Below are 16,018 nucleotides of genomic sequence, written 5' to 3'. Positions count from 1 at the left end.
ATCTTCTAAAAGGTTCCTGCGTTTTGCTCTGTAACGCGTTAACGATACACCCTCAAAATACCATCGACATCCGACGCAATCGACTTAAGAACTTTTTAAGAAGGCGCCGAGCGGGCAAATGACGTCTGCGTCAGTCGGCAACGACACTTTCAGCACGGAGCCCTGAATCACACGCACCTCAGTCACGTCGTGTGTTTCATGCAACGCTTTCCCAAGGTCACTCCCCCAAAGTCGCAGCACAGTGTTAAGTATTGTGCGGACGTCCCCGGCTGCGGGCTCGGTCCATCACATCTTTACGACCCCGGGTTGTTTGTGGCAACTGCTGGTGAGGATTTGGGTCAGCTCGTCCCTTATCGGGCAGCGATCCCTGACGCAGACAGTGAATTACTGCTCGTAAAGATCACTTGGAATGTGGTAAAACTGCCTTGTGCTACTTATAGAACCAGAGGGAGGAAAAACAAAACAAACAAAAAAAAATGCCTTCACGCGTTGCATTGTTTTCTAGTCATGCATTGTTCCATCCTTCTCGGTAGCAAAACTCGTCTCTACTATCTCCCCGGGCTCGTATAAGGATGTTTTTCTTCTCGCAAACAAGACAATTCGGATTCAGAGCCAGGCCGCATGAGAACACTTGCCTCATAAAAGAAAAGTGCGACGGGAGGAAAGAGGAGTCATTAAACACTGAACGCTCAAGCTTGGACATTTTTAAGGAAGCGTTGAAGGACAGAGCTGGTTGTCCACGCAATCGGGTTCGACGGGGGTCGCTCCCGCTCAAAAATGCCAGCGCGTTACTTAACTGTAGTCCTCAACTATCCCGTTGTACCTTGAACGACACTTTTATAGCAACATAAGTGCACACAAAGCAACAGTTGTGTCTAATTTTATGGGAAGTAAAAGATAAAGAGGCTCACACAGCACATGGAAGAGTTTTCTGTTTTTGCGTTCGGTTAGCGGGAAGGAACGTTTGAGGCGCAAAGAGTTTGAAATCAAGAGGTGCGCTTGCTGTTTAATAGAGATAGATAATGGGGCCTAATTTTAGGAATAACGGTAAACAGAACTGGCTTCGCTTGCAGCGTCGAGATTAAAAGGGAAAAGGCTGCGAACACAACAGCCGCGATGTGTCCGTTTTGATTAATCTCTCGCGCCGTCGCTGTTTTTTTTTTTTTTTTTTATTATTTGTATTTCGCAGTCACCCGCCGCAGAATTCCTGCGCGTGTCGCGTTTACGTACCGTGACTCTAAACCTTAAGCCCGACCCTCTCTGTCTTCTGCCGTCTTCCCCCTCCAGCGGCACCATCGTGAAGGCCAGGGACAAGCTGTACCACCCCGAGTGCTTCGTGTGCGACGACTGCGGGCTCAACCTCAAGCAGAAGGGCTACTTCTTTATCGAGGACAATCTGTACTGCGAGACCCACGCCAAGGCTCGCGTCCAGCCCCCAGAGGGCTACGACGTCGTGGCCGTGTACCCCAACTCCAAGGTGGAGCTGGTCTGAGATCGAGAGGCCGGCCATGCCGTAACGTAACCGGGAAACCAAACCGAGGTAGAAAGGGGCTACTGAGTATCCGACCACACGCTGATCAGGCTCTGTCGAGCGGGACTGCTGATCTCGGTTCAGTTTTTTTTTTTTTTTTTCTTTTTTTGAAATGTGTGTTTCCGTGATCCCAGATCAGTACGTCCACGCTGACAGGCTTGATAAAACGCTGTGTGTGTGTCGAGCATGTCGACATATAGTGACAGATTAAGGCTCACGTCTGTTGAGGATCCCAAAACTCCCAATCTGACGGTCCTCATTTCTCAACCGGTGTGTTTTCAATCAATTCTACATCCAGAGGAAATATTGAACCAATTAGGGCCGTATTCAGGAAAAGAAAAAAAAACAAAAACAAAAGAACCGGTTCGTATGCACATTAGCATCACAAACACGGCACGGAAACAGAGTGTTTCATGTGAGGGGGGGGGGGGGGGGGGAAAGAAGGCAAACGTTAGAAGAAATCAGAAAGAGATGAACTACCTTTCTAAATATAACTTTATTACAAACATAATCCAAACTCGAAGCCTCACAATAATTTATGACGAGAGATTTTGGACTTGATTGGTGTGTTTGCCGTGATGAATTGGGATTTTTATTTTGGTTTTAGTTTCCCACGAAGCACACTACAAAATGTTAGTCAGCATTTTTGCAAAAGTCATGTAAAGTAATGTGTTGTTTAAGTCTTGGTTAAGGGTTGAAAAGTTTCTCTGTCTTTTTTTTTTTTTAACTGTGCCGCATTTCTAACTTACACGTATGCAGTTTACTTTCAAAGACTTTTTGTTGCAAACCTTTTTCTGATCGCTTTTCACTCACATGAAACAATAAGCAATTTATTCACCATAAGCAGATTTCTAACAGGTGTAAATCGCGAGCGTCTGGAGTGCGTTGTCCGCTTGCTTCGGAGACTCGGTTTGCTGAACTATATAACCCGTAGTAAATGCTTCCTTATGCAACTACGCAAGCACCACCTTCTGAAACGTGAGCAAATCCCTGCAGGAGACGAATCCCAAAGCTCCGCGAGAAACTCGAGAGCTTGTCGAGAATCCCCACGAAGGATTTCTCCCAGATGTGATCGCAGACCGCATCAATTCGTCGGCAAAGAAATGAGAATTCAACGATAAAAGTAATTCCACACAAGGCGGCGGCGCGGCGGCGGCGGGGGGGGTGGTGCGCATTCGCGGAGGATTGGAGCTGTGGGTGGTTCTGGTTCGCGCACCTGACCCGAGACAATAATTTCAGCTCTCGCGCCGAAAGCATTCCTCTTCATAAAAAAAAAAAAAAACAAGAGCACCGAGTTCACGGGGCGGTGTTGCTCAAAAACTCCGACATGCTCTCCACTGCTCCTGACGGCTTTTTAATAAATGGCTGCGTGGATCCGATGCAGGAGACATAACCGTAGAAAACTCTTTAAAGTTGCCAACTCCGCATACTCGCTTTGTTGTTTTTTTGGGGTTTTTTTTCCCGGATCCATTTGGGACCCGATTTGGTGGAGAGGTAAAAGACAAGAAGTCAGAAGTACGCATAGTTGCGTCCCCTCCCTGCGATGAATTTGAATTTCTGGTCACAGCCGAGCCCGATAACAAATGAAATACACTTCTACATTTCCTCTGAGAGAATGGGGGGGGGGGGGGGGGGCGAGAGTAATGAGGGGGTCGGCGTATATTTTCTTTCTTCCCTTGACAGAAAATATTTCTGCACGAAGAAAAAGTATGTCATAACTGTATGTAGCCATCAGTCTTAGTTTATTGCGGGTAGCGGAGTGAACTGGGTGGATGTTATTCTTAATTTTGGAAATATTTCTAACAAACCTACTTTTTTTTTTTTTGCAGTGCCCGATATCCATCTTTTTTTTTTTTTTTTTCTCACCAAGGTATCATCCTTTTTGTGTAGCTGCTGGTATGCCATCCATCTTGTAAATTATGTGAAATTTTTATTGCTACCACATTGTCTCTTTGGTATTGTACATATTTGTTTCATTGTGATTGCTTTAACCCTACAATATATAACATGTCACTCGCGTGCCTTTCCATACTTGTGTCTTTAACTGATTACTTTGACACGAATCCTCTTCCTTGTATTTAACTTATTGTTCTACCAACATGTGGTTGTTTTTTTTTTGTTTTGTTCTGGATCTCTTTTTTTTTTTTTTTTTTTTTGCTTTTTTTTTTCTAGATTCTAAATAAAATGAGAATCGCATTACCGAGACATGATCGTTTTTTCACCTTCGTTCCGACACTGCGGTCCGTCCATGCCGCCAGGACTGCAGTGTGTGTGTGTGTGTGTGTGTGTGTGTGTGTGTGTGTGTGTGTGTGTCTCGTCTTGTAAATGAAATTGCTCAGACACGCAGGCCTTAAATCTGAATTTAAAACCGAGCAAGGGCGAGCTTTGGATTTTCGAGTAGTTAATCCTTTGTTTTAAAAGTAGCTTTCTCAAACGCGTCTTACATTGTTGCGAGACATTTTTTTTTAATTTTTTTTGAAACGAGTGCGTGTTCAGACACCATTTTATAGAGACTGCCTGTGCTCACGCGTGCGCTTCTCTCGCGTCTATAAACGTTTAGCGCACTTTAAAGATAAACGCTTTGGAAGTTGCTCAGAAACGGAGCTCGCTTTGCTCTTGCGGACCCTGCAGCCTCGCCACAGTCGGAGCGGTGTCCCGTCGCCCGGGAGGGGGGGGGAGGGGGAGGGGGGAGGGGGGGGGGGACTGACTGACTGACTCGGCAGTTTCCTTCAACCGGGGTCAAATTCTTCCCGTTGACCTCTGTGGAGAAATGAATAGGTTGAGTGTACCATTTACTTTTTCACTGGTTTATTTCCACGTCTCCTAAAAAAAAAAAAAAAAAAAAAAAAAAAAAAGCAGCAGCGTGTAGACTAATCATCACGTTTGAATATTAACAATGAATTCGTATCACTTCATCACCAGTCTGTTTCTTGGTTTCACATTTAAAAACTACAAAAAAAATGCGTTGCCTCCTTTTGTGTTTAACGACAAAAAATACCTGATCTTTCTATTTTCTCTTTTTTTTTTCTTTTTTCTTTTTTTTTTTCTATCCGTGCACCTCATTCCTTCTTTATGGAGCGTAGTATTCAATCCAGGTTTTGTGGCTCCGTACGGTAATCAAATCTGCTGCCTGAGACGGCCGTGATTTGCGGAGGCTCCTCTGGACGTTCGCCTCCACCCGGGCCGTACCCGGGGGGGCGGGGGGGTACCCGGGGCCTCGCGCGTACGGCGCCGCAGCGAGCGTTCTCGGACATAAATTGAAGACGTGTGCCGTAAAGCACGTACTAAAAAGCAGTAAAAGTAAGCAATTTTGTTTCCATGACTTCACATTTTACAAAAAAGTCCTGTGCGTGGGGAGGGAGTGAAACTATCTGCTGTAAACCCCCCCCCCCCCCCCTCCATCCCCCCCCACGGAGAGTCGGCCTCCTCTCGCGTAGGCCGGAACGTGTGACACGCTGTTGGCTTATCTGTTGTCAAAGACTCGTCGGTTTCAACGTGGTCTCCCTTCAAACGGGACGAGAGCTTTGCAGACGTGTTTACGCATTTTGTTTTCAGGGGTTTTTTTTTTTTTTCTTCGTCCGTCCCATTCCCGCGGACGCCACGTCTCGAGAACCCGCGGAGGGAATCTCTCCGAGCTCGGCGCCGTCGCGAGTTGTTGTTGTTGTTGTTGGTTTTTTTTTCATTTACTGACCTGATTGCTTTCCTGCACCGAGTTCTTTATCTTGCCCTCCTGGGCTGTCGCCTGATTTTTTTTTTTTTTTTTTTTTTTGCCTGCCTGGTTTTCTGGACGTTGAAACGGTCGCCGGTGTCTCTGACTCATCCTTTTTGAATCCGCCACCTGATTCCTCGCCGGCACAAACGGAGGGATGCAGTATTCTACTGTAGGTACACATATTCTGTTTGTTTCTTTAGAATAAATTTGCTGTTTTGAAATTTTTTTTTTTTTTTTTTTTTTTTTAATGAAAAAGCAGAATATAAACCACACAACTCTTAACTTTCACGATGTTTGCACACAATATGCATAATCTCTAAAAGTATCTTTATAACATTGCTAAATGTGTCTTATTTTTTTTTTATCCGCACTTGAACCGTGAAGAAAACGTTGTGGAAAAAGCTGCGTCTGATACTGCCCGGGCCTTCGGGACCTCGGTCTGAAAGAGGCCGTGTTTTCTTTTTTTATTTTTTTTTTTATTTGAGGACGCACACGTGTTTTCTTTTTTTCCATTTTATCCACGGGGGACCAAATCTACCCGCGAGGACCAAAAGGCACGCGGCTTGCGTCTCCCCAGAGTCCGTTTGGGAAGAGCCACTCGATCCTGTCGTTGCCTTTGGTTGGGCCTCGTGATAGGATGAAGCTCGAATTGAGCTTCCCTCGGAGTCTCATTAAAAGGGGGGTTTAGGAAGAGACGGTCATTGATCTTGAGACACCAACAGGACGACCTCACGGTTGCTCAGCTCTCAGACGAGCAATAAACCCTCGCGAGGAAAATCGGAAGGTGGTCCCGGTGAAAAGAAGAAGAAACAAAATCGGCAACGTTTAAGAAATCTTCCCAAAACGAATATCTTGGAAGAAGTTGGATGCAGCCACAGGATATATCTGTTGTCGTCGGCTGTGGCCCGAGCAGACGTCTCACCCGGCGTGAGAAGGTTTTACCGCGACAACCCGAACCAGACCTCAGCTGTGCTCACAGGGAGGTTACCTCCAGGCCTGTTTGTTTTCGTCGGACGCGGCATTTTTAATATTATGGTGACAGATTTCAATTAGACGTGTCAGAATTTGAAGTGATTCGCGTCGGAACATTATTTTCTCACGAACTTACTCCAACGCGAAACATTTTTTGCGCAACGTGACTTCTAGACGGCGATCATTTTTTATGATGCAAATTAAACGCATCGAAATATGAATGCGTTTCGCGCGGCCTTGCCGGAGCCGTGAGCTCATCAGCTCAAATGACCCCCCCCCCCCCCCCCCCCCCCCCCCACGCTGAACTTAAACTGCTCTTAATTGAACTTTATAAATGAAAACAAAATGACATTCTTTGCGCCACGAAGAAACGGGCTCGCAGATAGCGTGGGCAACATGTCACTTTGTGTTACAAGGTTTGAACCGGTTTCAGCAAATCACAACAGGATCCACGAAGCTGAAGACGCTCAAACGAATGACATCAGCAGACGTGTGTGGAGCGTTGCAAAATCATTCTGTTACAGGACTAATTCTATTTTACAGTCAATATTTATGAACGTTGGAACGGTTAAAGATCCACATCACATGTACTATATGGAAGGAATATCCTCTGAGGTCTTTTGTTTACTCTAAAAAGTACAAATGGCCAGCGTGGCCTCCGTCCAGTTGCCATGGGGAACTCGCTACAGCATCTGTTGGTTTTCAGACATATGCAACACGTCTTCGCCTTTTCCAGTCTGTTTAAATAAAAGTGGATATAAAAACCAAACAGACGGCTCGTGTTTTAGGGGCATGTCTTCTCTCAAAAACCTGGCCGAGGATGTAGTTGAACTGAAAGTGATGACAGATCGAGGCAACGGCCTGGTTTCTGATACAGAACTAAATAACAGGAGTATTTCTTCATTAAGCGAGACGAAGCTTATTTGGCTTTATCGTGTTGTTTAATTCGTTGTTGAATCTAATTTAATTCTATTTTATTTAAATATTTAAGCATTTTTTTTTTCTAAAAAAATGTAGATATTTTTACTACCTCTATTTTTATTCCGTCATTTTTTTATTGCTTTTACCGTGTATCTTTCCATGCTATCTATCCATCTGTCTATCTGTCTGTCGGTCAGTGTTTCCTTAAGAATAGGAATGTATCAAAAACATTTTTTTTTATCTTTGTTCATATAATTTAATACATTTTAAAAAAAAAAATTCTGAAATCAAAATTTGAATTGAAAATTTTACATAAAACACATGAAAAAGGCAAAAAAAATATTTCTTTAATACAGAAGAAAAACTACTGTAACAAAATTTAAAAGAAAATGATGGCACATGGACTCCATAAAACATTATATCAGGGACTCTCAGAGAAGTCACTGCTGGAAAGACGGTGATGGATAGTAGCTTTTCCATAGCAATATTATATATACTATATACTTTGCAACAAATACTTAAGGTTGTCAACTACTGGGCTCCAGATATTTTAAGAATTTATCCTTTCGACAGTATCACAGATTGGATTATAGACGACATTAACTTCTGCAGCCCCCCCCCAGGGATTCAGCGAGAAACCCAATCCTGGTCAGGGCTGTTAACTCGGGACATTCAGGCAACGTTAGACGTTAGATAAGGACAGGAAACAGGAAACCCCAATCAAGCTGAACCAATCACAACAAGCCAAGCAAAGCGGCAGATTGTAAACAGATGTCATCGACTTTAAAGAAATCTCCTGTCGTGTCTTTTCCTCTGTGTCCCTGCCTGCCTGTCTTTTCTCTGCTGTCCATTCTCCTTTGTACTTCCTTTGCTTCTCTTCGTGTCTTTTTAATGGCACACATTCCCTCACACTTTTCTTTGCATACCCTCTCCCTGTTCCAACAATACCCCTAACAAGAAGCAGCGACGTGTTTCAGCCGATTCCATAGTGACTATATGAAAGGTTTCACAGCACTTGGCACTACATAACACATCCTGCAAGGTGCAAGTGCCAGCTTTCTCTCACTCTTTTTTTTTATTTATTTTTGCTCTTTTCCCTTGTGTCTTTCATCCTTCCCAGACATCCTTAACTGAGTGAAAAGGGCCTTTATTTCCCCCCCAAACAGCATAGTCTGGACCTCCTGAATCAGACGGGGTGGAGGTACAATCGTCTAAAGGCTAAGTATAAAGCAAAGAGAGTCATAATTCTATCGGAGACAGAGAGAGGTGGGCCCGGCCTGTCTACTGGAGTTATTTGTGCTGCTGGCTTTACCCAGGCAGTATGAATCACGCAAACACAGACAGGATGGTATCCATCTCTCAACTACAATTGTTAAAAGTAGCAATAAACAGTAAAATCCTGCCTAGCTGCTGAAATGTTTTGGAAACTATTTGGTTAATATTTTTGAGCAATTCCATTTTTATCTTGCCAGCAATTTTTTTGTTTTTCTTTCTTCTTGTCTCCACAGAGACATTGACAGAAGAGGTCAAACATCGGGTAAGTGCAGCCAGAAGCCTAGAAGGGTTACGGACTGCTCTCTCTCAACCAAACGTGCTGGCTAAACAAAAACAAATGTTTTGACCAAATCAAAAACTGTAGACATTGTCTAATAAACGTTAGTACTCATGTCCAGAAAAAGGTTACTAGTCCATCTGGTGATTCAATGTGCAAATTAAAAAAAAAAAAAAAAAAAAACATTTTACAGTTTTTGTTAGGGCTTCAAAAGCAGTTAAATTTGATCTATTTTTTTTGGTCCCACCCTAAAATTCCTCTGTCAGATAAACATGCACAAAAATAGTATGATTTGATGAGGACTTACTAATAGCAATGCTGTCGGATCAATACAAGTCGTAACTTCTGCACACGTTAAGTCAAGCGTTCTAAAAAACACGTGAAAGAAACGCACCCGTGCATGTTATCATTCTTTACATGTTTTAAGTTCTTTACAAGATGAGGTCTCAACAAGATATGTGTTCACTGATGAAGAGTCATAAAGTGTGTTTTGTTTCGGTCTTCTTTATTTCTGCAGGATTCTGAGCAGCAGGAGGCTGAGGAAAAGATGTCCATAAAACCTGATTTTAAAAAGAGAAACCTCAAAACATAATTTCTAAGTTACAAACCACAATGTGAACAGTTCATTAAATTAAAACATTTAAAAAAAAAACCCACTGAGAACTCCAAAATTGTCCGCTCACACACTGGGGTTACGGTCATCCACCCCCATCTAAATGACAGGGATTTTGTAATTATAGTTGTGTTGATATGACATAATGTTTGATACATCCACAGATGTGTGGTTTTCTACACACTGCCTGGACGAAACCACGGAGCTTGCACCATGTCACCAGCAGACATGAGCTCATCTTCCCATTCAGACTCATGACTCAAACATCCAGCTTAAAATTTGATTCATGTGCATTCAAGAGTGAAGATTTCATGTTGGACTTCAAATTCAGTTGAGATTTGCAGCTGGGAAACTCTATTAACGTACTTGGAGTAGAAAGTATTGAAGGCTCACTGCACCGTAAGGGCCCGGAATGTATCACATACGTTGTCAAACATGAAGAAGTGGAACAAATCAACTTTAAAGTGCTTCCTCATGACATAATCATGTAAAAAATAATTTAAAAAAAAAGCATTGGATAAGAAGTTACAGGTTCTCTGTGTGAAACCGTGAGGCTTCCCAGGTTATCCTGCTGTCGTTGCGATGCCATTGCGGGCCCTGCCCTGAGGAGCTGGAAGCCACCCAACCACAGGAATTTCATTAATATTGATTAGTTTCAGGGCAGAAGTTTAATGTTACCTCATCCAAATGTTATTTTAGATGCCATTCCACAAGACCAAGAAAAATATCTAGAAGGAAACAAAGTACCAGAAATTTCATTTGAATGTTCTCTGGTGAAATTGCTCAAAGGTACCAATGGATTCAATGTTGCAATCAGACCGAAAGGGGAATTCGTGACGTCCAACTGTGGGAATCTTTTCAAACCCTGGCTCGATATGGGCTAAGAGTGCAACAGGTTTCGGCATTAACTGAAGCACAGGGACATGAGCTCACAAATAATGGGGTCAGTACACTATTCAACTTTATTCTCTTTGTCTATGTCAAATACCTTGAATTGAATGAATACTCTTAGCAAGCCTCACACAGCGAATGAGTCTTTAAAAGATGTTTGTTGTCAAAAAAAAAAAAAAAACGAAAAGAAATTACAAGACTGCGTGAAATTCTGCAACGGCTACGGGTGCAGTAAATTAAACGTACTACACTGTTCACGTGACAGTGTTTACATCCGTACAGACTACAGTACGGCCATCACAGTGGAGCGAGCTGTCGCTTTAAGACACCTTGTCCAATCCCTGTCTGTGTATGTCGGTGAGTGGGAGCAGGATCTGTGGTCCAGATGCACCGACTCACTCTGCTGCTGATCGATGCCCTGAAGAAGAACAGCGAGTCTCAGTGTGCTTCTGTCCTTTCTTCTCACGTCGTATCCACTTCGAAAGATGATTTATACAGAGAACACTTTCCATTACCAAAGGGAAGATGACACACATGGTGTTTCTTGAATGAATTTAAGTTATTGAATACGGTGTTGTCCGTCAAAGCGAGCAGATGAGTGGTACACGCACGTAAAGAATATAGCTCCACATTCAGTTTCACGGAAGCCTTCCCTGCATTTGCACATGCTCTGTCAGGACTGGTATTCATTGTGGAAGAGGCCTCTTCTCACCTGCTGCTGCAGGTGTTCTACTCTCTTCAATGGGACTATGAATATCTCAGGTTTATAAATTTTGCTTTCTGTCAGCACGCCGCTCTTCCACATGGACATACTGTTTCTGTTACCAATCTGTATCTTGCACACAACTGGGAAAGAATGATGTGACTGTCTGAAAGTAGAACGGAAAATGATTTTCTTTTGATTAAACCTAAATTAATTCTGCGTAATACAAGATTTCACACATACAATTGGATAAGAATGAAATCTGATCAACAAAAAAACAACTTTTAAACCTCTTTCACTGACAAACTTTGGATTTTTTTTTAAAATTTTTTTATCAGTATGGGATTCAGGTGAAGTCTTTTAGATGTTTCTATTTGTAGCATTCACACAAGACAAGTACAAAAAGTAATATGTTCAGACTGTCCGAGAAACCATGACTGTTTACTAAAACCCACTGACATCGGTCCCATTACTCAGAATTGCAGTTTAATTGTTAAACCATCACATCTTTCATCGATAATCATCAAGTCAAACTTTGCCTCAACTATGAGAAAATAAGTCATTTTCCGCAGCCAAAACCAAACAATCAGAACAACAACCTAAGACCCATAAAGGACAGAAAAACGCTTTAAATACCCCAAAAATGAACATTATTATTCTGTTGCAAAAACCAGGGACCTTGGTCTGCACTATTATATAAGTGAAAACACTAAAATTAGACAACACAGCATACAAATAGCTCTGTTAAAGCTTGCAGCTGTTGGAAGCAACACAGTGGTGCATAAATCTGAGCGATCAACTCCATCCAACACAGATATTTAGTTAATTCTGGGCACAGGCGTGTATACGTAACCCCACAAGCAAGTATTATAAGGGATTCAAGGAAAATTACTGTCAGATCCCCAAAATCCTTCAATTGGATTCTCGACTTTAGTTTTCCACTTATCCTACCCAAAATATAAAACAGCTCACTACCGCAGCTCACTCAAAAACACAAGTGCGCCGCTGTTAAAACTTTGTTTGACTTGTGTTTAAATCTGGGTGTCACTGATCTTCTATACTTTTCAAATACGCATGCAAATTAAAGTAAATCTAGGGCGAGTGCGCTCATGGCAGTTACCTCACCGCCCTCACTGTTGTCTAATGGTTGAGTCAGGCTCGCCTGGTGTCCCATCATACATCTGACACCGCGGCTTGGTGCCGTAGTTCCCACTGACAGAAGCCAGCGGGCCAAATGAGAGCACTTGTTTGCTTGGCATTACCATGGTTTCCATGGGCAGAGGCAAAAAAAAAAAAAAAGAGGCGTGTGTTACATGGTTGTGTATGTGCGTGTGTGGATGAGAATGAGCACGTAAGAGAGCATGTTTTTGGACTTGCGCTTGAATGTATTTACTCGCAAGAAAATGTCACGCATATATTTTTGCATTCACATGTTGTTTTGCGCCTGCATGTTTGTATTTGTGTGCCCGGATGATCGTTGCATTTGGCCCACCGAGCTACACGACGTCTCGTCGCTCGCCACCGTTCAGACCATTCGGGACATGTATTTATTCACTCGCTTGTTACTCTGAAATCCCAAATGTCACAATACTTTCCGGAAGGTTCTGTTTGTGCGCCAAAGTGGTTCCCTTTTTGGACAGAGACGACACTGGATTTATTGTGTTCCACAGCGGCACGAATGCTTACTTGACTAATTTATTCATTTGCTATTGAGTTTGGGTAGTGACCGTGAAAAGATATAATGGGCGGCAAAGCTTTGAGGCTGGTTGTAAAAAAAAAACTTTTTAAAAAGGAAATTAGATTACGAAGCAGTATTTCAAACAACTTTAGTTCAGGATTAACTTCCTTTTATTTCCTTCACGGCCATGTCCAAGGCTGTTTTTATCAGTCATGTCATTAAATAAAGTACTTTCTGCACACTTCCCTACATGAAGTGGCTCTTAACTGGGTGTGCCATTGTTAGGAGATAAGAGCCTTCATTGTCTGAGTGACCCTGAGAATTTGACTGAGACCACGCTGGCTACGGCGTCTTCCAAAAGTGAATAAGGTCACATTAATAACAGTATTTACAGACTTTGACCCCCTTTGTCTCATTTCCAGTTGAGAAGAAACTAACGTAGCTGTGTTCCCCAAGTGGAAGTGTTGAGAGAGTTTTGGCCTGTTTTGATTGGAGGAACAGTTTCTGATAAGGAAGATAAATGGTATAAGGAAGCTTTTTGCCACAACCTTGGCTCATGAAGTACACATTGTTGTGAGAGACGTGCGCAATCAGTGCAGTGGTATCTGGTAAGACGTTGCTGCACGTTGACCTCTGATTTCATAAATGTAAGCTGGTCCAATCAGCAGCATTGTTGAGAGGTTGCCATGCAAACACAACATCGCTGATGACCGCGAGAAGAACCATCTTTTGCTTTGGCCGGAAGGAAGGTTAACTGGTGCATCAGCTGTTGTTTTTAATGGCAGCCAGGAAACATTATTGGTGAACATTTCTCCCTCCGTCATAACGACACATTAATGAGTTCAGTATTTGGTCTGATCTTTCCAGGACCATCACTGCAGAAGTGTTCTGACAGTCCCGAGCATCTGAAAAACAATTAAGAAGTATTTTATTTCAGTGTGCAGTGCAAACTGGCATATGCATTAAGCTATTACTATTGCAATTAACCTCGCGATTACTCACTAAATGACCATAAGTGTGGAAACATTTTCATCGCACCCGCTCACGCGGGCTATTTACGTGGTGTTATTTTCTTCTTTTTTTTTTTTTTAATTCATTGGATCATTTAGTGAGATTGGCACAAACGCAGGATGTTTGCGGACGCTGCCCCTCCTCGGAGCTGAAGACTCCTTGAAGGTGGTGCAGTGACAGTTGGCCTCCATTCATCGCTTTGCATAAAATTCTGGAAGTCGTGGTGACCTCTGACAAAAGCTATGGGAAAAGGGCAGCGTTTTTTTTTTTTTGTTTGTTTGTTTTTTTTAAACAGATAGCAGAAGAAAAATGCAGTTGGCAGCAAAGTTTTTACCTGCTCTGGAGGAAAAGGACCCTTTCTGGAAGCTATACATGATTGGCCTCCGTGATTACAGATTAAAACAAAAAGACAGGTTGGTACCAGATCAGGTGTACTGATGGGGAAAGTGCCGTTTTGCCTATGTACAAAATAGAGTATTTCCTAAAGCTCAAGCCACTTCCTGTTGATGTTATGACTGACACGCCCCCCCCCCCTTCCTCCCCCCCCATCCTCCACCCCCTTACCCGAGCGCATGACGCAGGCGCAATGCAGGTTAAAGCGGTAATTAGATGCAGGTCAAATTTACGCAATTTAAGGCAAACATTAAGCTATAGTTTAGCGAAGAAGCCATTTCTCACTACTAATCCTGTTTGAGTGTGACGGTCAAACAAAAAAAAAAAAAACACACACAAAAAAAAATGTGCCTAACATGAATGTTAATATCACTCGGTTCTAAATGGAGTGTCGATGGAGAGTTTTGACGCAACAAGGAAAGCGCAGGTGAACTTAATTAGCATTAATTCCGGTCCAAGGTAAGCCTTTGAATTACTGACCAATCGTTGGATAACGCACCTGTGCGTAAAAACATTATTTGAAAGAAACATTAAATCAAATTGCATGAACAAAATGTACAACGAGAGTCGAGATGCTTCGGACGAATAAACAAGAGCGGAGGAGTACTTCAGAAAATGAAGTTAAGTACAACTTTTTGGACATTTGTGTAAAGTTTCATATATATGACCTTTATTTAACCAGGTAAAATCAATTGAGAACCAATTCTCATTTACAGTGATGACCTGTCATATCGGCCTCAGCGTTTCGTAGTTTCGCGTGATCGATGGACATCGGATTAAAAACATTTTTTTTTTATTTTATTTTTTTATAGTTGGTCTCGCATATAATTTGTATTTATTGCAGTGCGTTACCGCACATCAATTTTGCTTTACCTGCCAAATAAGTGCCGTACGTGCGCACACTGTATTGTTTACATCGTGGCACTGAGACACAGGACAGTAGATGTTGTTCACAGTGAATCGAATTCAATTTCATTGCTGTCGTTTTTCAAACAAAACTGGAAAAAAAAATAAAAAAAAATTCGAGTTTATACCTTGACATAATTTCTTAAATTGAGTGCAAAATAAAAAAATAAAAAAAAGAGGTCCATGCTATTCTGTCACCCAATCGGCTGAATGTGTGTTAGTGTATTAAGGCTTGTATTGTGTTCCACTCGCTCATCTGGCCGTATGCCAGGCCCATACAGTAAAAAGCCTGAGCCTTGAATGGAGGATAAAAGCTGCAGCTGTGGAAGCAGCAGGCAGTCAGACAAAAGTAAATGGAGTCATTCTCCAAATCAAGGCCAACTCATTGGACGGCTGCAGTTGTAACCCAATTACTCCCAGGCCACATGTTTTCAAAGCAGGGGCGTCAAGGCAGAGGGGGAAGCCCTCCTTCTTTTTCCTTTCCAGTCACCCCATAAAAAACACAGAGGGGCGAGTGAACGAGAGCAGTGCAGAGAGAAAGCTGGGGAGCCCTAAGTGTTATTCCACATGGCCCAAGTTTAAAGTCAATTTCAAATATTGTGGCTGTGAGTGAATGTTGGGATAAATTGCAGAATAGTGCTTATGGAAAGATGGTAAACTGAAGATTGTATTATTCATGGAAAATTCCCCTTTGGAAACACACAACCACAAATATAAGATTGCAAGGGCGGCGTGAATGAAAGAAAAGTGCCCAAGTCTTTTTTCATATGCTGTTTTGTATATTTATTTTACATTGACAAGGATTAGAAAACATTAGGAAAAAATATTATTTTAACAAAGGACGCAAATACGGTAAATCTTTGTAAAAAGAAACAATGGACGATGTGATGCGCTTTCAGCTAAACACAGAGAAAGACGTGTAAAAAAAAAAAGCACATTTGGAGAGACACAACAACTCGGAGTGTCAAACTGCGGCAGCACGAGATAAGTAGAACGATGGGGTTTGTGCTGCAGTATTGTAGAGAGTAATTAACGACGCGAGAGTGAGTAGATGTTGTAGGGTTAACATTTCTAACCCGTGAAACATCCCCTTTCCTCTCCTTCTCATCCTCTCGTTTATTCTTCCTCAGTTGCA

General features: G+C 42.4%; 1 protein-coding gene across 1 annotated transcript in view; it reads left to right on the top strand.

Annotated features, from left to right (window-relative positions):
* pdlim4 (PDZ and LIM domain 4) overlaps window positions 1–1,958 on the top strand; it is a 41,796-nt gene extending 39,838 nt beyond the window's left edge. The window contains exon 7 of the mRNA XM_069145981.1: window positions 1,288–1,958. Coding sequence (XP_069002082.1) covers window positions 1,288–1,492 — 205 coding nt within the window. The 3' untranslated portion in view covers window positions 1,493–1,958. The remainder of the gene's footprint in view (window positions 1–1,287) is intronic.
* The last annotated feature ends 14,060 nt before the right edge of the window (window positions 1,959–16,018 follow it).

Source organism: Embiotoca jacksoni, unplaced genomic scaffold (assembly GCF_022577435.1).
Source record: "Embiotoca jacksoni isolate LCO1_2020_lvr unplaced genomic scaffold, fEmbJac1.0.p SCAF_13, whole genome shotgun sequence".
NCBI classification, from domain to species: Eukaryota; Metazoa; Chordata; class Actinopteri; family Embiotocidae; genus Embiotoca; species Embiotoca jacksoni.
The sequence above is the reverse complement of the archived record's forward strand: the minus strand, read 5'-3'. Positions and strand labels throughout refer to the sequence as shown.